The sequence below is a fragment of the Gymnoscopelus microlampas genome, assembly GCF_963454915.1.
Source record: "Gymnoscopelus microlampas genome assembly, chromosome: 7".
NCBI classification, from domain to species: Eukaryota; Metazoa; Chordata; class Actinopteri; order Myctophiformes; family Myctophidae; genus Gymnoscopelus; species Gymnoscopelus microlampas.
This window is the reverse complement of record NC_139944.1, coordinates 31,418,714-31,445,967: the sequence shown is the minus strand read 5'-3', so window position 1 is coordinate 31,445,967 and position 27,254 is coordinate 31,418,714. Positions and strand designations below refer to the sequence as shown.

General features: G+C 41.8%; 1 protein-coding gene across 1 annotated transcript in view; it reads right to left on the bottom strand.

Moving 5' to 3' along the window:
• The window catches only part of grm7 (glutamate metabotropic receptor 7), a gene marked incomplete at both ends in the record, with an annotated part of 194,637 nt that overhangs the window by 85,978 nt on the left and 81,405 nt on the right, over positions 1 to 27,254 (bottom strand). Inside the window, 2 exons of the mRNA XM_084062504.1 lie at positions 5,469 to 5,664; positions 17,672 to 17,814. Of these exons, the coding sequence (XP_083918630.1) occupies positions 5,469 to 5,664; positions 17,672 to 17,814 (339 nt within the window). The remainder of the gene's footprint in view (positions 1 to 5,468; positions 5,665 to 17,671; positions 17,815 to 27,254) is intronic.

Sequence of the window (27,254 nt, the reverse complement as noted above, 5' to 3'; positions counted from 1 at the left end):
CGCAGCGTCCACCAGGAGGCCAAATTTTGCAAAACAATATTACTCCTACAAATATTGTCCAAACATAATCAAAAAATCGGTACATATTATCTCTTTAGTCAGTGATCAAGACGGGTCCGTCCGATCAGCCCGATTTTTCACATTCCAGCCTGATTGGCGAATTCCAAACATTGCTGGCCCACACTAACCTACCTGACCTGGCGGAGACCAGTGATCTGAGGAGCATTTTTTCTAGCTAGTATTATAATGATCCCAAGCCAATAATCCATACATGCTTTAATACATTATAATTGCCCTCTATGACTAAGGTTTTAAATTAAAAACACAATAAATACTGTATTCATCTTTTACTCAAGGGGTACAACGGCCGTCGCAAGTTGAAGATGTAATTTGTCCATGTGTTGTCTAGCCTTAATAAAAACGTATTTAAAATACTATCAACCATGGGAAGTATTAAAGGCATTGTAGGGAACATTAAGCCTAAATTTAAAAAATATTTATATATATATTTTTTGCATTTTTTCCCCTCTATCAGCCACTATATAATGATGCTGGGGTGTTTTGAAACACAGTACTCTTTCTGAAAACCCTATTTTCCCTCATTGTTATTGTTTGTGCAGTTCGTTTCCCGGCCACCAGGGGGTGATGCCTCCATAGACTTCCATAGACTTCCTTACGTACCGGACAAATATAACAACAACAACAACAATAGGGAAAATAGGGTTTTCAGAAAGAGGCCTGTGTTTCAGTGCAGGAAAACACCCCAGCATCATTATATAGTGGCTGATAGAGGGGGGAAAATGCAAAAAAAATATATATAAATATTTTTTAAATTTAGGCTTAATGTTCCCTACAATGCCTTTAAGTTGTTTTTTAGTTAGCACATACATTCTATAGAGCTGGACCACACATGCATTCGATACAGAACTCAGAACTCATAGGTCTGCGGACAAACAAGAATACAAGAATTAAATAGACACAGGGATTAACAGGACACAGGTGGAGATAACTAATAATCACAGGGAGGTGAGACAAGGCAGGTAAACAGTGTCTAGGCAGACAGGAAACAATAGGAACAATACTACAGAATAAGATACAGAACACCAACAGAACTAGAAGACCATAACCAAAGAGAACAGGAATACAAGAGTAAAAGTCCCAAAACTAAACAACACAGTCAAAGTCCAAGGGCTGAGGAGCGGACCGTGACAAGAGACAAATTACATCATCAACTTGTGACGGCCGTTGTCCCCCTTGAGTAAAAGATGAACTATTTCTAAAATAATTAAGGTGTTTTTTTATAGCCAGGGATCTAACCCCATCCCTCAAAAAATGCAGTTCGCTGGGCTCATTTAAAACAGCCCTTAAAACTCATCTTTCTGGAGGGCATAAGAGGAGGTACTACCAGTTTCCAGTAGACAGACAACCCCCCTCCCCCTTTTTTTTTTGTATATATTTTTTATTTTTCATGCTTTTTTTTGTACATAGTGGTATTTTTTCTCTGTATTTTTATGTTGATTTTTGAACTGTTTGGTTGCTACTATATATGTCTATGAAATTAATTCAAGGACCCAACGGAAACAAGTCCGCAAGGACTTTTTGGGTCGGACCTTTTAGACAAAAGTATTATAAATGTAACTGTGTTGTTTTACATTCTTTTGCCTAATAAAACTTTCAATCAATCAATCAATCAATCAATCCTTTAAAAAAAAAGAAAGAACAAAAAACATTAGCTTAAAAATGAACAAATTGCTATCACTTTTGCAAGACATGGTGATCCTAATTGTTCGTTACAGTCATGCCAGCCTGGCCATTCTGTCCATAATTGTCATCCTGCCTGGCCCTGGATTCTATTATACACACTGGTCTCGCTAATAATTATCTCATAATAGGCACCTCTCATATTTCCATCATCATTGTATGACCATGTAGCTTTCAAGTGGCTTTCATAGCAACTGTAACACAGCGATTGAGCCAGGAGTAACAAATGAGAAACGAGAAATGGACTCGCAATTGGAAATCCAACTTCAGTAGCATACTTTAAAAAGCCATACAAGTCTCGCATGGTGACATGCTGTCTGGTGTCTAACTGGTGTTGCTCTGTAGAGCTTCTCTCTAGGCTCAATTAGTCATTCCTCCCATGACCAGACAACTGCTTTTAGATCAATATAAGGGTTAATAGCTACCCCAGGCAACACAGAGCAACGTCTTGAAATGAAATGGCTTTCGTTTCTGAATCGATATTTGGCTTGCGTGTTTGTTAAAATGGGGATGCTGGAGTGACGATGGGAAGAAGTCTTCAGACTGCTGCAGAATGCAGAGTTCTAAGAATTGTTTGCTATAAGTATGTCCAAAAGTTTTTACATTTGTATTGTCATGAATAAAAAGTGTATTTAAGTATGATTTCCTTCTTCAATAATAATAACCATGTGAACTACACAGTGCTGCATGAAGTGTACAGTATTATTGCCTCATGAAATAACCCTCAATCATTTAACCTAAAGTGAAATGTACTAGTTTCCTCAGTTTTATCAGGTGAAATTAATCAAAATCTCCACATTTGTCTTTGAATTCATACGTTTTTATTCCCTTACTATTGTCCTGTAATAGAGGCAGTGGCTTTGCTTTGCCACCGGGTTCATACAGTACAGCTGTGTGTTTTTCTTACTAATTAACAATGTACAGCATATTCATTCAAGTGGGTAACAATTTCACTGACACTTCCATTATGAATAAAGACATTGCAGGGTTTGCTAATTACTTGATAAGATTCACTCTCCAGGGCGGAAAAGATTGCTCAGGCTTTGCTTCAAATGTTAAAATTATAACATTTTACGAAGCACAATATAAATTGCAAAGGTGAAAGCCACTGTGAATACATTATAATGTCTATTGCTCTCTGTTTCAGAAGCACTTCAGCAGTTGTGAATATTTGCTGTGAATGATTGGGATTGCGGTGCTGAACTAATTCCATTATGCTCAACTATAAGCTTCCCCCTCCACTGAACATCCGCAGGAGAACAAAGTCTGTCTCTCGCACGGGACTGCAGGTATACAATACCTGTCTGCCTCTGTAACTGATAGAACATGCTACATGCTGTAGTTTAATGTAGAGATTGCTCAATCCAGGACTGCACAATGTATACAAATGTATATGTATAAATGAGTATGCCTTATTACACATTCTATAAATCCAGACGCTAAGCCTTTTTGCATGATAGTAGATCGAAGGAGAAGAAAACGTGTGTGAAAGAAAGCTATTAACCCGCGTCCATCAAGGCAACCAAACTTTCCTCTGGGAGATACTGCTGGTCCATTCAGACCACACATCAGCTCATCTGTTACAACCTCTGAAAAACAACCCTGTGGACTCCAGGAGTAGGAATGCAAGACTTCCACCTAAGGAATCTTAGATACATTAATGCTCTTAATCCCTTACATTCTATATGGCTCTCTAGTCTGGGCCGATACAGCAAAGGTAACTTGCTGGTTCTCCTGTTGTCATTGTACCATGTATATCAGAATGCACTGAACTTATAGTACTTACCTATGCATTTCAGCATAGCTAAAATGTAATTTATCTTACATTAGAATAGCTTGTAATTGAAGGTAAATTACAGGTCCTGAGTAGGTTCTCTATCATTGGGGTTGCAATGACAGATGGCTGTAGGTATTGGATGTTGGTGGTTTGGCAGGTGTGCTGGCCAGGATAGTGTATTCCTGGTATGAATGGCTTCCTGGAGGGTGCAAATAAATCACATCTAAAGCGCCCACCAATACTACTTACATCCTATATACTTTGTTGACCGGTGTACCCCTGGGCTCTGTACTTGGTCCGCTCCTTTTTTCTCCTTCTTTTTTCTTTGCCGAAAATGTAAGCTTTTAGAGCTTACATCTGGAGCGAACGTTTGGCTATTGTCACCAAACGTTCGCTCCAGAATAGGGTCACTAGGTTTCAAGTGGTTTAAGTGTTGTGGAGTTGTTTCGTAATTCTGAACCTGAAATCTGTTCTAGGGGCGTAATGCTGTGCTCTTACAGTACCTCTCTGACGAAACACTGCTTTGCAAGGAAGCTTTGTCTGTGCGCATGTGACATACTGTACAAGACCAATTTTCCATCTCTAAACTCACAACAATGGTAAACGTGTCCTTCTATGATTGATTAGGTCATTTATGTTTGTTTGTTTGCTTGTTTTCATTCAACAATGTATACAGTGATATCAATAACCGTTTCTGCAGTCTCACACAAGAATCATCCATCAGCCATCTGATGCAGTAATTTCAGACAATCCATTCTTTCCTCAATCTTCAAATACCTGTGTAATGCCGACATTGACAACACGTACCGTTTAAATAACACTCCCTGAGTACACACTGTGTGACATTTTAAAGGGTGTGTAGCGCGAGAGGAGACAAACAGATGCTGTTATCAAAGCTTACACAATGGCCATTTACTGCACAAACAGCCAAGCGGAACAAACGCAAAGCCTAAGATTAAAGATTCCCCAGGTGCCTCATTCCCTGTCCATTGCCAAAAAAAAAACATCAAGTGGTGACAATGGTAATGTCCATGGAGATGTTTACTACAAATGTGCTTGATTGAAAGTTTAATTTAGCAGATTTACCAACCATCTGTAGCACAAATGAAGAAGCTGATGAGCACATTTCTCCAGCAGTGATGCATTCTTTTCTCGAGGGGATGGCCTTAGCCAAGAGGTTGGAGAAACTGCCTTGTTGCCAAGAAGTAGATAGTGAGACCAGGACTGGCTCATAAATGAAGGCAGGGGGAATGAATCAATGGCCATCATTACGCCCTAGAACAGCCGCACACCAGCCTTTGATAAGCGAGCAAGTCCCAGTTGCTCCAGTATGGCTTCTCAGAGGCCAAAAGTACAGTGAGTGTGAAGCATTTAAAGAAGTGGTGCCATGGTTTTGCACTTGTTCTGTTTTTCCTGTGTCTATGAGGTTGATAGAATTTCATTAAGCCCCCTGGTGGTGTTTTTATGGTGTTTTATGTCTTCTCTGACTATTTTGAGTTTCTTCCTGGAGGCTGAAACCTTGAGGGTCAAACATGCCAATAGAAAAACAGCCATTTAATGACACAGTAAAAATATACCCTCCCCCTCATTATCATAACACAACAGGTGTGGGCAGGGAGGAGGAGGGACTAGGACAGGTGGGTTGTGCTAAGGTGGTGGAGGAGGTGCTAAGGTGAGAACCAGGTATACTTAATGAACTGGAGGCGTGCCCACATAAAAACATAATTTTAACACCTTCTGTACACTTTTTTGAAAAGTTTTAAAGAATATATATTATATGTTTGACATATTATATGTTGTTTTATGTTGTGATGTTCTATGTGGACCTCAGGAAGACTAGCGACCGCGGCAGCGGAAGCTAATGGGGATCCGAATAAAGAATAAAGAATAGGGTAGGTGTGCATTGCTTAGAGACACTGAAGCCACTCACCATTGAAGCTGACATTGCGGATATATTTAAGAAGTTTCTTCCCTCCAGCCAGGTCCATGTCAGGACAGATGCCAGAGTACTCCGGACACAGGTCTCTCTGCATGTTGTGGAGGGCGTGGGCCATGGCATACACTGCATCGATCACAAACTGCACCTTACCCTCCTGCTCATACTTGGAATCAATTCCAATCCTCTCCTGGCCTGAGAGAGAGAGAGAAACACACACACACACACACACACACACACACACAGAGAGAGAGAGAGAGAGACATGTGTGTGCACACACACGCACGCACACACACACACACACACACACACACACACACACACACACACACACACACACACACACACACACACACACACACACACACACACACACACACACACACACACACACACACACACACAGGGAGGAAAAGAGAACAATTGAGTCAATTGACCTTGGCTACTGGCGACATATTCAATAGCCACAATGGTAGTTTTTGTTCATGGAACTATTGCTCTTTAACCACTTGAGCCCTATTGTATACTTCATCACACGAAGAGGTCGCATAACGAAAATACGAAATAGATTATCTACAAATTCACGTGTCACAGCATTGGGAGCTTAGAGCAGCAGCATGAGAAAAATGTAAATCACGATAAACAAAGAGGAAACTGGTGTCCAGTCACTTTTTGGTATGATTTCCACTTCATGTGTATCAACTCATAATCGTCACCATACATATTAGATTACTTTCTAATTGCTGTGCAATAGGAAATGACAGCGCCATCATTTAAAAGAGCTACCCAATTATTGCAATACCGCCCTGCTTTCTTTCCTTGGAGAGCTGATGATGATTTACGGCTCTCCCAGAGCCAGAGGGAAGCACACACAGTGAGATGAATTAACATGTCTTTGTCAGTGTCCTGTGGTCTAGCTGTGCTTCTCAAGAAATGGGTCGGGACCGAAGCATGGACTGCAATATGTCTTGACAGGGCTGAACACTAAAGCAATAAGTCCCAGAGGTTTACGATAATATTAGAATAGCCAGGCTTTGATTTGTAAAAAATGGAGAGGCAGCCAATCATAATCAAGGCCTGGAACTTGCCTTTTCATAAAAATAAATAACTACATACATATATACATATATATATATATATATATATATATATATACATATATCTATATACATATATATATGCATCCTATACTATATATGTATCCTGACTTACATTAGACCAAAGCATAGAGGAGGTGGAGGGGATTCAATCTTAGGCAAGCAGGGTTATATCTACAGTATGTCCAGATAAAAGGAATATGATGACACTACCACTGTACACCACAGAACAACTGAAACATCACTGTGCTTTTCACAGTGGTGACAATACTATCTAATGGTGTAATGACATTGACTCATAATCATATTTGTGGCTCAGCAGAAGCGTGATGGAATGGAGTGCATATCACACTGCCAGGCTTATCGAGACACTTTAATAACCATGTTATCGTTCCCTTCTCATCTAATACACTGCATGTATCATTGCTTGTTCACCTTGGGAATTCACTCAGAATTCAAAGAGAGGTCAGCTTAGTTTCAGACTCACTACAGAGCATAGGCTACAGGAGCTCAGATTCCAAATGAGAAAGAAGATAAAGCATTATGTGATAATGTAGTAAGTAACCCACTCTTAAGGACATTTGATTTGTGATCTGTGTATCAAATAAAATGGAGTAGGACAGGTCAAAATCATAGTTCACAAAACAGACACAAGTTAAGACACTGATGTGAGCCATGGTTTACTATGGGAGCATCCTCTATGCAGTCTTTATATGTTCATCAATCACTGTATCGGTATAACATCCCCCACATCCACATAAATGAGACCAAATGCAACATTTACCACATGACTTATTTTGATGTTGGGAAACAAAGTTTGCAAGACAAACATGCAAAGTATGAACAATAAACAAACAAAAAAATCCATTTCCCATCAAAAGCTATGAATAAAATAAATTAGGTCATTACAAAGAATAAACATAAATAATGACACCAACATCCAGATAACAGTGCAAATACTATACGTATGCGGTACAAAACTGTCAAATCAAACAACTTATTGGACCTAATGAATCTGCCAGAAAAGTTAATGATCCATGAAGAATTTCCCTGACTGTCCTATCAGAACTTTCATAGAGTTCATTGAGAAAACTGTTTACAGCATAATCTGGCAATCTGTGATGGCCTGAAGGAAATCACCACAATGCCACCAACATTGCATTTTAGTCCACACACGCTGATGCTGGCGCTCTGAAAATTAGGTACTGTCGGTTGACAATCTAACAGAGTTAGGGGAGGGTCAGGATGTGATATGCTGTGCGTACTTTCAGCAGCATCTTCTGCTATGGAGTAAAGCACACAAACCAATGTAGACATTGCATGAGAGATATTGACATGACCTACCAAGCTGACTGAATATCACACTGGTCGTATGGGCTTACAGATGTTTAATTAACCACTTAAGCCCTATATACTTAGTTGACCAGAGTCCCCCAGGGGTAAATACGTCTGAGCTTGCAATGATCTGTGCGATGACGTCAGCATGAGATGCAATGTAAAACCAAATGGATCAGTAAGGGTCTATTTGGTTACATTTGTACACTCTCAGAGTTACAAATAGATAAATGAACACTGAGCATTTATTGTGCACTAATGAATAATGCCAACATGAAATGAACGTGCAGTGCTGCGAAGAAATGAACGAAATAAAATAAATTATTCAAGACTTGGAGTAGCTGAAGTGAGTGCCTGAGGCTCAGCTCAGCTTTGTTTTGACATGAACCGATGCAGCCATGTGTGCACACAAGGAATGCACAAAAAAGCTCAACCATGTCTCTATGGCAATGTCTCTCTGCTCCAGATTTCCTTTTGATCCTCGCCAATACCCAAAAGGCCTTTCAAAGTTAATTAGTAACCATTGCTTCATATAAAATGAGAGACAGAGAGGGAAAGAGAGAATGGTAAGAGTGCAGATAAATAAAAGGTGAAGAGGTGTGTTGTTGTGTTCGAATAAATGGTTGTCGCCATTCCATGACGCATAGACAAGCGCTAGTCGCTTCGGGTCTCCGGGCCACTAATCACTTTGAGTGTGTTCATTATGATCCCACCATCCGCCTCATCAAACCTGCCGATCTCAAGACCAGAATTAAAGGAAGACAACAGGGGAAAAGCATGAGATCAGAGTAAGAGTTTTGATTCACTTCATTAGGTCTCTCTCGAGCACTCTCTCTCTCTCCGATTTTACTGTATCTGCACGCTGTCTCTTGTGCACATCGTTCCTTCTCCACAATGTTCACATGAACACCCCCGCCCACCATCTCCCTGTAGATTTCTCTCCATCTTTCTTCCGTTTAGTCTCAAATGATCTTTATAACCTCTCTCCTTCCCATCCCTCCCTCTCTCTCGTCGTCTTCTCTAAAAACAATTTAAAACTTTCATGGCCCTGATGTTCCAGTTCCGATGAACAAAATGAAGCAATTTCTGCTTCCCACGGAGAGATCCATCTGTAGCAATAGACTTATCCACACAACAGGAACTCCTGTTACCAACACAACAGGTTAAGTAAGTGTACTTGCAATGTCACCAGTTCAAGTCTGGCTCTTGACCTGTGTCGCATGTTGTCCCTCCACTTGCATCGTTCTGCCTTTCACTGTGCATCCTGTTGCAGTTGCACATACCCTGGCTGTGTATGTGACAATGGCAGCACAGTGTGTGCATGTGTGGGAGCAGCATGCCTGGGAAGCAGAGATATGCATGCAGGCATTGAAACTAGATAGGCGTGCAGCGATTGACAGAAACTAAATGAGGTCAAAAACACTCCCACTTTCCCTCACTCTGTATCCATATGTGTGTGTGTGTGTGTGTGTGTGTGTGTGTGTGTGTGTGTGTGTGTGTGTGTGTGTGTGTGTGTGTGTGCGTGCGTGCGTGCGTGCGTGCGTGCGTGCGTGCGTGCGTGCATGCGTGCGTGCGTGTACAGTACACTGTCAACATGCAGGCTGAGTGTTCATATTTGTGCTTGTGTGCCCACACGAGCACCAACTGTCTTTCTCTATGCTGATAATAGACGACAATATGCTCCTTACATGTAAATCATATACATGTAGGGCTATACCATATGTGCACTGGAAGGTGGGCGGTGAGGGCTCCTGTAGAGAAGTCATCTTATAGGTTCCTTTTCATTTCTTTCACTGCGGCTCTATGCATAGCTGCATAGAGCCGCAGTGTACTTCCTTTGTGGAGCCATAGTTTGGAAGACTACTGTAGCTGTCAGTTTGTGTGTCATTAGTTTGAACCCATTTAGACCTGAGGCCGATTAAAAAAATGCCAGTTTTCTGAAAAACGTCACATTTGTATTAAAAAAATAAAATAATGGCCCGCAAGAGATCTGGCCATAACTTGCTCCGTTTACAGAGCTAGCTTCTTTGGCGCCTGTGGCGCCTGCAGTGGGTTGCCTGCTGGTCTGCCGAGCTGGAGACCAGGGTTCGATTTCAGAAATCTGTAAAATCTTGTTTCTTGGATGTTCAACCTTTCATTCCAGCAATGTTAGGTCAGGTTATCGCTGGAGTTGATACAGTCCCTTAAATCCCTCACCCCAACTTTCACTTTTCCACCCTCCGCAGGTGTGGGGCTAAGCGGAAAGGTAGATAAGAATCCCTTCAATCAAATCATTTTAAAACCTAGTCAAAATTACTACAAGTGACACCAGCCAGGCTCAACAAAAAAAAACTAATAAACTAAATAATTGTGTAGGAGGGTGAAAGAAAGGCCAGCTGCCTGGATCTGTGGATGCAGCATAAATTGCAGTGTAGAACAGCTTGTGTTTAAATGAATTTATCCAAAAGTTTTGCCTCCTGTCAAAGGCATCGAGAAGAAATGGGTGGCATTATGACAGTGCTCCGGTATATTCTTCATCTGTCTCCTAAAAAAGCAAAGGCGGCGAATAAAAATGGAATAGGCATTGTGGCCACACAGGGATGAGTGAAATTAGGAGTGAACAGGGAGACATACTATCAGTACTGCTTCCAAATAATATTATTAAAAAATGAAGCTGGCAAACTAGCCAAGCGGCTAATAGCATGATATAGGATTCCGTTGCACTGCAAATCAGAGCTCGGATGGGGATCGAACGTGCCAAACAATTGTTTCAATAATGTACATTTCTAGGTGGTGATAGTTGGGATAATGGGATATGTTCAATGTACAGTAGCTCTGCATTACTCATACCACCGCCTGTCTCAAGGCACTGGATGAATACTTGTGCCAAATTATGAATTTCATATTTAGTTTAGAAATGAAGTCTATCTAGATAAGTACATTCTCATCGTATTTAGAAAATGACTGACATATTGTATTTCTGCTGAATTGTGTCAGAGGTGCATGTGATACCTGTTTGTGGCCAGACGAGGCTCCCAAGAAAGGAACATTAGTTACGGCCCACATCGGGGGCTTTATGCCCAGGAGGTAGTAGGGAGTCAGTCTCGGAAGCATTCCAAACTGCAGGCATATTGGACTAAATAAAGGCCTTAAAAAAAAGGCTCTATGTTATACTGTACTTTTTCTCATATGTTTGCTACGCAATAATACAGTACAGTACATGCCTTCAAATGAATGTGTCGACCTTCATTGTTTGATTAGTTATTTCATCATGTTAATATTTTACAGTGTTTGGTTGCTTTCCTTTACAAATGCAGGCAGTTTAGTGTTGAACTCGAGGATGAGCCAGGATACACAGAAGAACTGGCTAATTTGCGGTCTGCTCGCGTGAGTCAGGAGCGGGCTGAGATCGCTATGTGGTCTTTTGTTTCTAATGTTGGACATGTAAAATGAAATCAAGTAGGAGATTACTGAGCAACAAAAACTGATTTTGTAAAATGTTAACGTAATCCTTCCACGTCCTTTGAAATTGCAAAAAATTGCATCACCATAGTTTGTTCTTCTGCGGAAGGATGCCCCACCACCACCAAGAGGGATTGCATGACGGCCCCTGTGCATAGCACAGTGTCCATAACTACTGTGCTTTGCCGTTGATACAGGAATTGTGAAACTGTGAGAGCAAGCATTTTGTTCTCTGGTTCTCTGTTGAGCTAAACAACAAGCTCTCCTGCACTGACAGTAGTAGTTACCCTGGATATTTCTCACAGGGCTGGAACTTTCAACACTGATTGCTATTTTCCTGTTGTCTCTTTGGGGTTCCATCTAAAACCCTCCACACATTGCAGGTCATCATAACCACTCCATTTATGGCTGCCACAATGGGATCCCGAGCAAGCTCCCAACACATAGCATCGAGCTTGTAGACTGGCTATTTCTTCTGTGGGACACCGTTGTATGACTAGTAGGTATAAATCGGGAATATCTCTTTTTTCCCCATTCTCTGTTTCCACTAATCATACTAATTTCTGTCTTCCTCCCATCACTCTTCTTCACATATACTCCCCCTCTCTCTCTCTCTCACGCACACACACACACACACAAACACCCCGCGCGCGCGCGCGCACACACACACACACACACACACACACACACACACACACACACACACACACACACACACACACACACACACACACACACACACACTTGCAAATCTCCATCATTGTGTGTGCACACATGTACACATAAAGTGGGACCTCACCAGACCCTGTGAGCATAATGTTATCCCAACACCAGTGTCTCTAAAGGGCCCTCAGCATTAATGCTATCCTTACAGCAGAGCTTTCTCCTGTCACTGCCCCTGGCTAGAGATGTGTACACATTACCCTCATACTAACTGCTGGCTAGAGGCAATAGCAACCAGCACCACACTGCCAAGGGGGACTATTTACGTACAGTATCTCGATCCTGTCTCTGTTCCCACTGACCAGCGTAACTCATGGGTTTGCATCCGATTTGATCCAAGTTAGGGATAATGTGTATAGTGTATTTTTTAAATAATGTCTTTCCCCAAGAAGGGCAGAATGGTGATTACCTGTACCAGGCAAATATTTTATATGAATTTTAAAGTAAGAGCAGAGAGCAGGCAGAAATAATCTCACTCCCCATTGGCATTAATTTGGCCTCTATAGTCGATACATTGATGTCCAAGAAACAAATGGACAGACCAATGTGCCAGGTTGTAAATGCATTAGTTGTTGGATAGCAGGCTAAAAACAATAAGCTGCAATAGTTATGAGAGAATTTGCCATGCTATCCCATAGCCCTAGATCTGCATCCAGGCAGAGGCTTATATACCAGAGACAATATATTCTATTGTCTATTCATAGCTTTGTACATAATTATACAGTATATTACATTAACAGACCATTTTCATGTTAATGGCTTTATTTCCAGAAGTTGTGGACATTTTAATTTGTTTTGTAAAGCAATATTTTGCTGTTGTTTCTACATTCAAAACACAAAGTTCTGTTTTATGCAAAGTCCAACCGTGCAGGTCGCTTTTGAAACTGGAAAGTTGTCAACCATATACCGCACGGAAGAGGAATCTGTCAGAAATGCGCTGAGGATATTATATCATTTAGAGATCATTTCTACTACCATGTTAGTCCCCTGTACTTTCTGGATATTTAAGGTGCTAAGTTCAGTTCACATCACTTTTTTTCCTGTTCTTTTTAGAGTAACAGTGTAAACACAACCATGTGGTATATCTCAGTGCCAGATGTCACTGTCTGCAGGGCTGTCACCCTTTAGCACCCCTTCCTTTCTCTCCACCAATCACATGTATCAGTTAGTCTCATATTTGCATTATTGGCTTGCGGATATGTAGAGATTATAGGTGTAATCACCTTCATTCACCTCATATAGGTAGCGCCAATAAAGCAACACATAACCACACAGCTCACATAAATGAATCAAACATAAAGGAAATTGTTCCTTCCACAAGCAGTCCAAACTGCAGGCATATTGGACCCGCACAATAATCTCAGGACTCTTCAATATTTTGTATTTCTCTATATTATACTGTGCACGTTCTCATATGTTTGCTGCGCAATGATACAGTACAGTAACTGACAGCTGTTGTAATAAACACATACATAAACTATAATCAAACAGCCATAAAAAATATTCCCTAGAACAATAACTGTGATTGGTCTTCTTGGGCCACTTTACTAGTCACTCTCTGTGTGAGATCAATGGGATCAATGTGAACGGACATGTGAGAGCTGAACGGGTGCAAATTATGTTTTATTTTCAAATCTATTCAACCACTGCAAAAGCTCCCTCCTCCCATGTCTCTCACCATGTTCAATGGTCTCACATGCCATTTCTGAAGTCTCTCGCTGTCTCTGCCTCTTCTGATGTAATCTCGTCAATAATGCTAGACTAACGTTAATTCATCTTGAAACGCCTTTTCCATTCCAAACCTCTCTTCACCACCGTACCACTCTAAAGCCTATGCATATCACTTGCTACACACAGCACCTACCACAAACAATACAGTAGCTACGACACCTCAGCATAAAGCATAAATCAGCCTGAACTCCAAGAACAAGGTTTTGCTCTCTTTCTAGCTGCTGTTAAAACAGAGTTAATGGCCTGGTAACACTTTGTTGAGGGAGGACAAAAATACTATTTCCATCCCAGTAGGCCACAGCTCTTTCCCAAATATAACAAACACGAACTGTGTCTCTCTGTTCGTCATCTGACTAGTAAGACATCCCAACTTTCACCGAACGGTTTTAAGAAGCTTGTGAGAGCTCCATGCACAGACAGCTTGTCTGGATTCCTCCTCTTGTTTGACTCATTAGGGGTTGTCTCAAGGCTTAAACTAGTCAGCCTGACAGCATGTGTCACCACCATGATGCCTGCTGTGTTGAGAGCACAGAGTGAGTCAATCATCCCGGATAGCCACAGAAAGCACAGTGGAAATGGGTTCATTATTGTTGTGAATCAGTGGTGGATTTCAGTCCTGGCTGATGCAGCACAATGTTTACTTTGGTGACTTTGTGAGATCTATGGTCTATTCCATATGCACTGTCTATAGATATGTTGACATATTATTGTCTTTACTAGGCTTCTGTGCTTCACTGTGTCAACCAGGGCTTCATGGCCAAATGCAACTAAAGGCCTGGCTCTAAGAGGCACAGAAGAGCTGAGGTGAGCAATTGTCTTTGAGGTGAAGAAACAGGCAGGAAGTCAGGTTGGAGAAAGATGGAAAAAGGGAACGCAGTTACAGGGAATATTCAGACACTTAACACATTGAGTGCCATAAACCGTCCGGACCGTTTTTGAGAAGCCATGCGTCATGTGCCATAAACGGTCCGGAGCGTTTTTGGCCCATTTTTTTTTGTACATGGGGCCCACGTGTTGCCTTCTAACGAAACTTTGGGATCATCCAAGGAGTCTCTGAGAAGGAGAGGCCGGGTGTCGATCCATGTCAAAAATATTTCCGGTCGGCCGCTCCAATGTTAACTCCTTGACTAAAAGCTTAATATCTCCATTTCTTTTTAACGTGGTGAAAGTGAGACATTTTCGGCGATCACTCTGCAATGGAGGATCGCGTTAGAAATATTATTGTTCCAGGCGTTAGTCGGGACCCCCCGCCGTCTCGCACGCACGCTTTGTTTACATGCACTTCCGCGTCGGGGCTTCTACAGCACGAAACATATCAACGTAAGTGGATGGAAGATATGCTGGCACTGAACGTACCCTATTTTAATAAACCTCTGGCACACAATGTGTTAAGTGACACAGCGCAACAACTGGTGTACCATTGTGGACTCTTTACAGGAGAGCTCAAAAGTGAGAGTAATCTGATTTAAGTCAAAAGTTAAAGCACAAATTCTCACTATTCAACTATCATCCACCAAAAAGGCAGAACTGAAATCAACGTGTAAATAGGAAGCATTACTGTATATAAATTCATGCAGGACCCCAAAGTCTTACGACCCAGCTGTAATCAGCTAACTAACTGAAACAGCGTTTCAAATCAGCCAAACATTTATAACCAGTCACACACCAATCACAGCCCATTCTCAGAATTCGGATCATTAAACATGCTGCCACACTCTTCTGGCAAAGCATTGCCTCCACCACCACCCCAGCTGCCACCTTTCTGGGTAACTGTTACCACACTGTTTGGATGATCACTAATTTTGTAATTCCGATCCTCTGCTTACATAATGAATGAAACATAAAAAAACATTTTCAATTACATAATTTACTGCATTCATGCTCAAATGCTTAGGCCAGTAATTTGGTTTCTAAAGTAAAAAATGTAGTGTTAACTTCAAGAGAATGAAAAGATGAGAAACTAGAAAAAGTGCTCCTCGGAGCACAAGTCTCCGCCAGGTCAGGTAGATTATTGTGGCCTCCTGGTGGCGCTATAACAGGCCAATGTGAAAAGGGTGGCATTTCTTCCTCGGCCTAGTGGGAATGTGCGTGTAAAATTTCACGGAAATGGCACACTGCGTTCATGATTTGAGGAATTTTGTTCAAAAGGGATCCATCCTGCAAACTTTGGAAGCCAATATTAGCCAAGTAGGATGGAATATGAAATATCGGACACATCCATCGTGATCACATGACTATAGAGATACTGTGTACCGATTTGCGTGATTTTTGGACAGAATCTGAAGGAGTAAGAGCAAAAAATGTGTTTTTACAAAACTCAGCCTCCTGGTGGCGCTCTAAAAGGCATATGTGAAAAATGCAGGGCAAAGGTTTTTCCTTGGCCTCTAGGGAGTGTGCGTGCAAAGTTTGACGCAAATCGGTGCAGTTATAGCTAAAAACGTGAATTGGCCTGTTATAGCGCCACCATGAGGCTGATGTGAACGTTTTCAAGTGCATTTCTTCCTGGGCCAAGTGGGAATCTTTGTGGAAAATTTCACGGAAATCGCATGCTGCGTGCATGATTTGAGGCATTTTGTTCCAAATGAACCAATCCTGCATACTTTGGAAGCCAATTTTAGCCAATCGGGATGGAATATGGAAAATCAAACAGATCTGTGTTGATCACATGGCTATAGAGATACTGTGTACCGATTTGCGTGTTTTTTGGACAAAATCTGTAGGAGTAATAGCAAAAAATGTGTTTTGCAAAAGTCGGCCTCATGGTGGCGCTATGACAGGCTGATCTGAAAAATGTGGGGCAGAGGTTCTGCTGTGGCATCCAGGGAGTGTGTGTGCGCAGTTTCACAGCGACAGGGCCAACGGTGGCGGAGATTAGCTGTTAACAGACAGAAGGACGGACACACGGACGGACGGACGGAGGGTAAAACATACTCTCTCGCCATGCCTTTCGGCCTGGCGGAGACAATAAGAGGAGAAGACAGGAGAAGAGATGAGAGATGACATACAGTATGACAAAATAACAAGAGAAAAGAAGATAGAAGAGAGAGGCATGCAGAAGAGCGGAGGATAGGAGAGGAGATAGCATATCAGGAGATGATAGAGGAGAAAAGACAGGATGAAACCAGAGAGGTTGAATAGAAGGGAAGAGATAGGAGGAGATGAGAGGGCTGCAGAATAAAAAGTAAATAAATAAATAAAACTTAATTAGAGCGAATGAAGGAAAGAATATGTTATGTTGTGCCTTTAATCAATACTCCCAGTAGAGTGTGTTCATTAAGGTTCTACCACTAATTGCACTGCTATATCGATTGTACACAGAAGAGTCATGAGCTGCTGTTTACAACTGCAAATGTGGCTATACTTTACACACAGGCTAAGACTGTAAGTCAATGAACAAGAGTATGCGTAAAGTCGATGTGCAATAATAGCGTTCATTAGGCATTTGAAATTAACGTAATCTCAATCTGTCTGTCTCTCTGTCTCTCTCTCTCTCTCTCTCGCTCGCTCGCTCGCTCGCTCGCTCGCTCGCTCGCACGCACGCACGCACGCACGCACACTGCTGAGATGTCCTTGATCTGTAGTGATGATGCCACCAGGGCATAAATAAGAATAATTTCTCACAGGCTAAGGATCTCAACCTCCAGGAGTTTTCACTTATTGTGTGCGTGCGTGTGTGCGTGTGCATGCGTGTGTGTGAGATGGTGAATTTGCAGGAGAGCAAGAGTGAAATAGAGAAGCTGTGTGTGTGAGACACACACACACACACACACACACACACACACACACACACACACACACACACACACACACACACACACACACACACACACACACACACACACACACACACACACACACACACACACACACCTTACCTGTACACTTTCTACTGCTCTCATCTCTCTTGGAGGAGCTCATGAGTTTGCAGTTGAAGTTCTCCTCCCAGTACTCAGCGAACCAAACATTCCGCCTGTTGTTCTCTAGAGTCCGTGACATGAAGTAGGCATCAAACCCTTGGAGAACATAAGAAAAGAAAAGAAAAAGAGATCAGAGGTCAGCAAAGTAATATTTGTGACTTACTGATTGAATACTTGTTATGAATAGTGGTGGATAGTAAACAAAGGAGATGATAGTAGGCTTTAGGAGAAGGCGCAAGCCGAAACGAAATGTGTGTGTGTGTGTGTGTAATCAGATAAGAGAAACAAATCATGAGCATATGAGTAATATTTAGTAATTTCTCTACATCGTGCCCTCCATTGTCGCCTCCAGTCATCCCGGTTCTCCATCTGGTAATGAGCAATAATTAATACTATATGAGTAATATTTAAAGACTGAAAAATGAAAGAATGAAAACTAAGATGTACATTTGAGAACTTATCTCAGCGTTTTACCGCGACAAATCTGGGCGCACTACTGTAAAAGATCACATTCACAATGTATCACATTTGTAACACATTTGTATCACTTGTATCATTTTTGAGAGTGTTTTCTCTTCCACTTTGTCATTTTAATCGTTTAACAATGGCCCTTTGCAAAAAAACTGAGGACTTATTTTATCTTAAGAGCTGTTCATAATCAGCTCTCCGTTCTCTCTAAAAGTATGGTCTCCAAGCTGACAGGCAGCTCGCAGCTTCCCTCACTGTCACCAATACTGCTGAGATGTCCTTGATCTGTAGTGATGATGCCACCAGGGCATAAATAAGAATAATTTCTCACAGGCTAAGGATCTCAACCTCCAGGAGTTTTCACTTATTGTGTGCGTGCGTGTGTGCGTGTGCATGCGTGTGTGTGAGATGGTGAATTTGCAGGAGAGCAAGAGTGAAATAGAGAAGCTGTGTGTGTGAGGGAGGGAGAGAGATAAATACATGTGTGTGAGAAGAGCGATAGGGGGTACGTGCGAGTGTGTGTGTGTGTGTGTGTGTGTGTGTGTGTGTGTGTGTGTGTGTGTGTGTGTGTGTGTGTGTGTGTGTGTGTGTGTGTGTGTGTGTGTGTGCTTATGCATGTTCATGTGTGTTGCAAGGTGAACCAGTCATAGAATACAATAAAAGGAGAGGATAACACTTGAAATGTCTCGATTACGGAAAGAAGAATTATTATTATTTATTATTCACAATTCAATGGTGTGCTCCCCCACCCCGCCCCCCTCTCTCTCAGTGACTCTCTCTCCCACACAATGCCTCCCTCTTCTTATCCCTCTCTGATGAAGTGAAGCTTTTCCTCCTCAAGAGTGAGTGTGGAAGCAAAGACAAAGGCAGGAGGTGGAGCTCTTCCAGTCTAGGTTCGATGCGTTGTCTCAGGCAGGATAGTTAGTCAACTCTCAGGTCATTTTTGTGTCAGACACTGCAATTCTGTCTAAATCGTTATAGTCAATTGTTTACTGTCCTTTGCTTACTTTACATTTAAGCTAATAATCTTTCTTGATTTTGAAGCATATGAAACAATGCACCGGCATACGTCGGCAGACATAGTTCGTAGGCCTGTTAATGTGACAGGTTGACTCAGTTCAACTCACTCTGTTCGACAACCAGGTGGATAATCATGATTTACGCTTTTCCCATCGCACATCTAGAGTGAATCAGAATTAGCACACAGCTACACAGTTACAGCTGCTACAGTTTGAGTCTTAAGAGCATGCCTTTTTTTCTTCTCACAGAGAGAACAAAGTGAAACAAATAACTAGTAAAAAGCGTGTGTCACACAAACAAATAGTGGCCATATAATAATTCCAAGAACATGGCCGCTGAAAAAGAGAACAGAATTAGCCATTTCCTTAATAATATCTCTTGGGATCCAACCAACAGTGCAATAGAATGCAACACTTACCACTGAAAAAGTGGGACTTCTATAATGGCTGCATCTGTATATAACCCCTGGGGCTGAAGGATGCATTTTATATGAATACATATACTGTATAAGTCCCTGGTGATGTTCAGCCTACTTTACGAAGCTTATACTGTCAGATCTAACTTTAAGTCCTAGGGACAGGAGTGGTACCATTTGAATAAAATAACCATCATTCACGCCCACTATTGTTTTATGAACTCACAGGATGGAAAGATGTTTTATTAATGTGCCGCATTTGCTCATGTTTCTTTCTGCTTCTGTTTTGTGGCTTATGGTTCTGTACATATGATAATGCTTCCCATATCTCTGTCAGCACTGCAGGATGCATGGCTTGTACGCCAGCAGGGCTCCAGAGTAACTTTTTACAATGCGCATAACTCCCATACTCAATCCCTTAACACATTACGTAAATGCTTGTAAACAGGAACGAGCTTGCTAGTTGAACACTTCACTTATTTCTGCCATTGTGATGGCTATTTTATTAACAGTTTTGTCGGTTAACAAGTACAGTCAGTGCAAGTTTCACTAGTTTGGTGACCTCTGTTAACATGGTTCTCACATGCTAGTTAGCTAGGTATAGTCAAGACTGCAATTTTCACCTTACTCTACACGCTTAGCGGTTAATCTTCTATTGCTTTCAATTGGACAGTGCAAATCTAATGTTTGCCATTCAAATTAAAGCTATTACTTTTCAGTGGGTGGGTCAACTTGTTTTCAAATGCAACACTTTCCAGATTTTTTAAAAATATAAAAAAATAGTGTACAAGCTTGCAGCACGGCACAAACTGACACGCTGTGAGCTTGTAGATCTGCTATTTTTGAATAGCCAACACTAAAATCTAAAATGACAGAGATGCTTTGCCGGTGTTAAGATTACCAACCCTTACAAACTTGAATGTCTGTCATCCAAACGTAAAGTGATTCCCTGAAACTGTGGTTCAGACAAAGTGATTACAATGATTAATCAGAAGGTAATTTTGACCACTACATTTCCAGGCAGGTAATTGTGGCACATGTATGATGCAGAGCCCTGAAGAAGCCAGAATGAGTTCTCCTTTCTTAACCCTCCCCCTGTCTGTCTGTCTCTCTCTATTATTGATCACTTATCCAAGCCAAACTGTTGCTACCCCATCTCCCTCCACAAACCATCACATCTCTATCTCATGAAAACAAATCCTCTTAATGATGCCATTAATCGACATCTCTCTTCACCTCTCTCTCTCTCAGGTTGTTGTTGGCACCTCTCAGTCTTTTATCACGTTTAAGTGCCACCTCTGATCAAGTCCCCTTCTTCCTTCCTGCCAAGAAAGCTTTTCGTGCACTTAATTCGCATAGCCACAGCAAAAAACTATAACTCTGAAGTGCTAAAGTATTGATGTTTTGAATTAGGCTCTTTGTAATCTGAATTGCACGATCAGTGTAACATAGCCTACTGCTTTGAGGGAACAGTTAATCTTAAAAACTGTAGATACAAAGTAAAGTAGACTGCCTCAGACATAACCATAAACAAACCCGATATGATATTATCCTACAACTAATTTAAGAAACCTCTGTCATTCTGTGTGATCCACATTTTTTCCCCTCAATCGGTTAAGCAATTACTCTGAACTTCCCCACGGGCATTGACCATTAGCATATGAAGACAGTGATGTGACCAGTTTTTTTTTACTTTTCCCAAATTTGAGCGGTTTATTCATGTTTTTGTCAACTCTGTTCTACTCTAAGCAGCAGTGTTTTGGAGTTTCTGTACATGAGCGGCAACGGGCTAAGGGCTCTGTTGCCACGGGTACAGTATGTTCCCCGTGGGCTATAGAATCTGTAACAGTTTAGGAGTGCACACGCCCGGCCACGGCCTATGGGCTGTGTTGTCATGGTTACGGTCCCTGCAGGCTATGGGATCAGTAGCCGCTGGGTGGACTTAGCAGGGGGCTACAGTATACACACATACACAACGCCACAGGCAATGCCAGGAGACCTGGGTCACAGCTACAAAGATATGGACTTTGATTTAGGAGCTGTGTCCAAATATATAATAAATGTAATTTCTGAGCACAGTTGACAGCCCTAATTTTCTGTCATATAATACCTGCAGACCAGAGGAAGTAGGGCTACTGTATGGGCATACCTATTTCAAGGAGACATAGAGTGTGATGCGTCAATCAGTGCATTGATTTTCGAGTCATAGAGAAAATCAGGACACCATGAGCATTTTAAATGTCAAACTATAAATGCATCTTATTGACACCGTGGGGCAATGACCTTTAAAAACAATTACCCCTCTTCTCTGTCCTGACTAGTCATCTGTCAGTCATGATAATTTTGAAATCCTCCTATAATTCTACAAAGCTCTGTGCGTCTGTAGCTCTGTGCTTCTGTAGCTCTGTCTGTCTGTGCGCAAAAAAATCGCCCAGTTCTCCTCAGTGCCTGGAGCAATTGTGAGCTAAGTCGAATCCATAGACCCACTGTGTTACACCGTTGCCGTCTGCCACAAGCACACACAGAGAATGTGCTTAAGCGGCGACGCGTCCACGTGCGGGTCCGTCCGGCTGTGTGTGTGTGTGTGTGTGTGTGTGTGTGTGTGTGTGTGTGTGTGTGTGTGTGTGTGTGTGTGTGTGTGTGTGTGTGGGTAAACTGCATATACTTTCGGTGCTCATATCCCCCAACGGGTATGGACTAGTATCTCTAAATAAAGAGTTTAATTCCAAAATGCAGGCACGGTGTCTTACAGGTCACATATTTAAATACCTTTCAACGCTTTAATTTTGTTTTAATTTGTCTTTAAGTTGATAGCTGAAAACACCACTCAGATGAAGCATTCTCACATTGGTGTTTACAGTGAGCCAACAAGCACAATATCAGCACCCTGACTCTGTTTGACCAGAATGGAATAGAGCCTTAATCAGTATAATTGGTAAGACCTGTGAAGGAAGTAAGGAAGAGGCCCAATTGATTTCCAATATGGCTGCTGTGCATAGAGGCTATTCCAGGCAGGCTGTTTCTGGTCTGTAGAGGGAGCTGCTGAGGGGGTTCACAGCTCACCACACCTCTCCCCAGACCCTTTCCGAAAGTAACCATGGGCCATGGCTATCTGTCTTTTGCCATTGAAACAATAGTTACAGTGCATTTTAAGCACTGGTTTTGTTTCCTTGTATATGCAAGACTTCAGGGCTGTGTATGATGTATAACAATCTTTATAATGTCCGTTTAAGTACTAAACTACTTCACAATAACAAGGTTTGTGTAACTAAGAGGTTGGCCCAACTGGCTTGGGAATCACAACGATAACTCACGTTAGCGATCTTTAAAAAGTTCACCAATAAGTGAAAACTTATGTATTGCATACATGGTGGACTGACATTAAGGGAACACACAACAGCCCTCATTTATAAAGCTTGCATGTTGTGACTTTGACTTGAGCGTACGATGTGCTCAAATCTCATGTAAGGTCACAGGTCGTGTATATTAGGCTACAGCAGTCTGTTCCATCGTACATGGACACGTACACTCCAAAATGTATATCTACACACTAATAAATAATATAACATGTTATAAAGGCATACATGGACACGCCTATTTTATTTCCAAGTCACAATGACAAGCAGTTATAGGTGCTTAATCATTCACCCATTTAAACAAGTGCTTTAGATGTAACAGTCATTCTGATTGCAGATCTGGTTCAGACCTAGGCTAAATGAATGCTTACATGCGAGAGGATTTTCAGCAGTCGGGACTCTTTTCACGGACAGTGAGGTCTCCAAACTTATATACAGTAGTCTTCGTCCTCTGGAGTTATGTGCAACCTGGGTTAAGGATAGAAAGCCGACGCTCCAAACCTGTGCCCAGCGCAGGCGATCTTCACACTGTGGGTTTGGGCCACCGGGACCTCAATGGGAGATCGTAGATGGGTAACCATCCCAGCACACACCAGCCATCATCCATTAATGTTTGTGCATTCATCAATCACTCCATAAACTCTCAGATTATGACTGCCAGGCTATCTCTCATAAACGTGGTGTCATGGCAGCCTGTGACTCACAGAGAATACATGACTGCTTTATATTAGTGTAACCCGAGCGCGCACTGCACACAGCTTGGTAATTGCGAACGCGGAAGGAGGCGCGCCTCCGCCCAAGTGGAGCTTACTATGAAAGTCTGCTCGGCTTGTGTGTGTGTGTGTGTGTGTGTCTGTGTGCAGTGCACTGCCTGGGTGCGGCCAACAGAGTGCGCCAGAGTGCAGCTACAGTCAAAACACAAACACACACACACACACACACACAAAGTCTGTAAATATACAATATTTTCGAGCTGCGTTCGCTTCCAGCGTTCGCGCGTCTTACTTGTGGATTAAAGGAATATACAGAACGTATTCCATTCATGACGATGTGATTGGTGGCATTCATGTACTATTTGACAAAGATTTACCAACACACCATCTATTTTCACGCTATGATTGGCAGGATACGACCCCTTGATAAATCACAAAGTGAGCCCTGTCGTAAGATGATTCCTGGGCTCCAATTTAAGCTGGTTTCTACATTCCATTGATAAATGAGGGCTGTTGTGCTTTGAGGTCAATCCTGGGTGGCTGTGCTGATGTCTGCGTGTGAGGCAGTGGTCTAGACTCTAGGTCATGTCGTGCTGTGGTTACTGACATGCAGAGACCTGCTCTGCCAAGCACTCGCACTCCAGGACCCATGGTGTTCATCATGACCTGCGTCTGCGTGTGTGTGTGCGTGCGTGCTTGTGCGGGTGTGTGCGTGCGTGCATGTAATGCAGTTTGCTTCTCATAATCTCGGAAGATTGCCTTACAGAGATAGAGAGAGGAAACAGCTGTCTCCATTGTTTTGGACCTATGGTGACTGCATTCACCCTACGGACTAGATACCACTCATAACAGCACAAGGCACTTGGGTAAAATATAACAAAATATAACTTCAGAAACAAAGGGAATGAACAGCAATATCAAATATAAGTGACACTCCCATCAGGATATAAATGCCTCTTCATAACACAGGCAGGCAGTGTGTTTATTGGAATGTAGTTGTAGCCCTCTGAGAGGAGGCACAGGATGTAAGCCATCAATCAAGAATCGAAAATCAAGAGGGGTTTATTTGTTGCTCACTCATAAAGGTACAAACAGTGACATGTTGGTGTGGCATGTTCCGCAAAACTGTGCTAACAACAGTTATACAATATACAATATACAACAGGTAGTTCCGACCAAGAAATCTTATTGGTTGAAATAGCTATCTAGCCGGGCTTCAAACCAGCATGATAGCATGGGCCTAATCACATTAATAAATCACTCCGCACTGCAGTCCGCACCTGATTAGACCATATATGGCACAGCTGTGCTGTGACGTCACACTGTCCCACGGTAGGAAAACAAACAGACAGTAGCCTGACCCACCGCCGCCACCGGAGAACAAATTGCCTAAAATCCTCTAATAAAAGGAATAACTGGAAAAAAGTGTGCTTTATTTCAATGGTAACATCCATACTGTATAAATATCCTCCTGTGTTAAAGTAAAATTACTCCCATTTCGTTAACAGTCCAGTGTATGTTGGACTATGTATGTATCGTACGAAGGTATCGCACGGCGGAAATAGCCGATCTACAAGTTCACAACGCGTCGCCATCGCGACGCGTTGTCAGCTTGTAGATCAGTTATTTTGGCCACGTGACACAGTCGTACGACGGAGCATATAGCCTACTGGAATCATCTGTGTTGATGAGACGGTGCCTCGGAGCGCTGCTACAGGGACTATTTAATGTCTCAGTCAAATAAACTCTTCTCTTTACAGGGAAACGGATAATAGCGACACATTTTTATTATGAATTGCCCCACAATATGAATACATTTGGATGTGTTTTGTTGGTAACTGTTGTATAATCGCAATATTACACTCAAGGGTGTGCTTTACCTACATTATTGGCACTTCAGTGATGCTTGCGGAACTCGGCTCCGCCTCGTTCCTGACCGCATCACTGGCGTGCCAATAATGACGGTAAAGCACAACCTCTCGTGTAATATTGCTTAAATATAACATACTAAGAGATATAATATTGGTTTGTAATGAAATATAAAAATAAAATTAAGAATAACATGTGATAAAATATGTTTTAAAAGTACAGGTAACACCCTCTTTAAAACCTCTTAAGGTAGCTCTCCACCAAGCACTACGTTTATTATTTTTAGGTGAGAACCTTTTATAAGCCCTTTATGGGTTTCCTTTCTCACCTGCACTTATTTCTGCGTTATTTTAATAATGTTACATTTGTACAGTTTTTTTATTGTGCGAATAAATACATCAAAAAATCGAATCAAGTTGCTGAATGCACCCGATTGCCTACACCGACAGAAAACTGCAATGGTGCTAAAAATAGCCAATGGCATGATGTATTTTTCATTAACAAGCCCGCTGCTTTTGACGCTTCCCTACAACTTGCGACCCTAAGTGACAGTGTACCCATCGCCCATTCAACAGCAGATTTTCAAATCTCAGGAAATAACAAAGCAGTTAATACGCCTGGCAGTAGTCCTATGAGAAGGGTTTCTCGTTGTGAAGCCCAGTTCATAAGCTCAATTCATACAGTATAAACTAATAAACTACAAGGACAAACATCAAAATGACTGCTGTGCAGACGTCTGCCTAGGAGGGCCTATAGGGATATATGTTTGTACACAATATCATTTTCTGTATAGAATTTGCGGCTGCACCAGTTTGAATGCAATATCATTTCTTGTAAAATGCTGTTGTTTTGTACTTTATGAAATGTTTGCAAGAACACAAATTAATGAAAATGTTTAACCACTTTAAACTTTGCATCCCTATTTGCTTTATAGTTCTGCTATTTTGGGGACAAAATAAAAATAAATGATTATTTTTTTAATAGGGATTAAGTGTTTAAGGATGGTAGAACATTAGAACTGACAGAGAGAAATCATTCAATCCTCTGGTGGTTAGCAGTGTGAAAGACAGGAGGGTAAGAAAGATCTCTGCAAAGGTATTAACATTGTAACAAAGTGACATAGTGGCTAGGGAATGCTCAAAGAGTTGCAGAGCCTCCGTTTCATTTGGTGCTGCAGGGTATGTGACACATATCTTTGAGTGTGTGGCATACAGTACATGTCAGTTTAGACTGTCTTTTCGTGACGAGATTTGGAATCAAGATAGATATGACTTGAGCTTTTGACATTATGAGATATCTGCGCTTCAGTCTTTTTCAGCCTGCTACTCAAGCTTTTTTGTGTTTTACCCTTTTGACAGATTATGTACAAATATGCTCATGTATATGCATTTTATGTCAATCAATCAAGTTAGCGTTCATCAGTTTACTTTGAAACATACCACACTAAGGGGCATTTTGCAGCATGAGTCTGGTTGTTTCACCTTCTTTTGACAAAGAAGTGGAGGCCTTGAGGACACGATGTGATCCTGCTACACTTGAGAGCTATTTTCTCCACGGGGCACTAATGAAAGATACAGAAGAACCATTTTCCCGCCTGCGGACAATCAAATCAAAAACAATACTTGAATCGCAGGTGTAAACAGTGCTTCTTTCTGCTCCCACGCAAAGCCATTCTCCTCATGCTCAGTAGGGTGA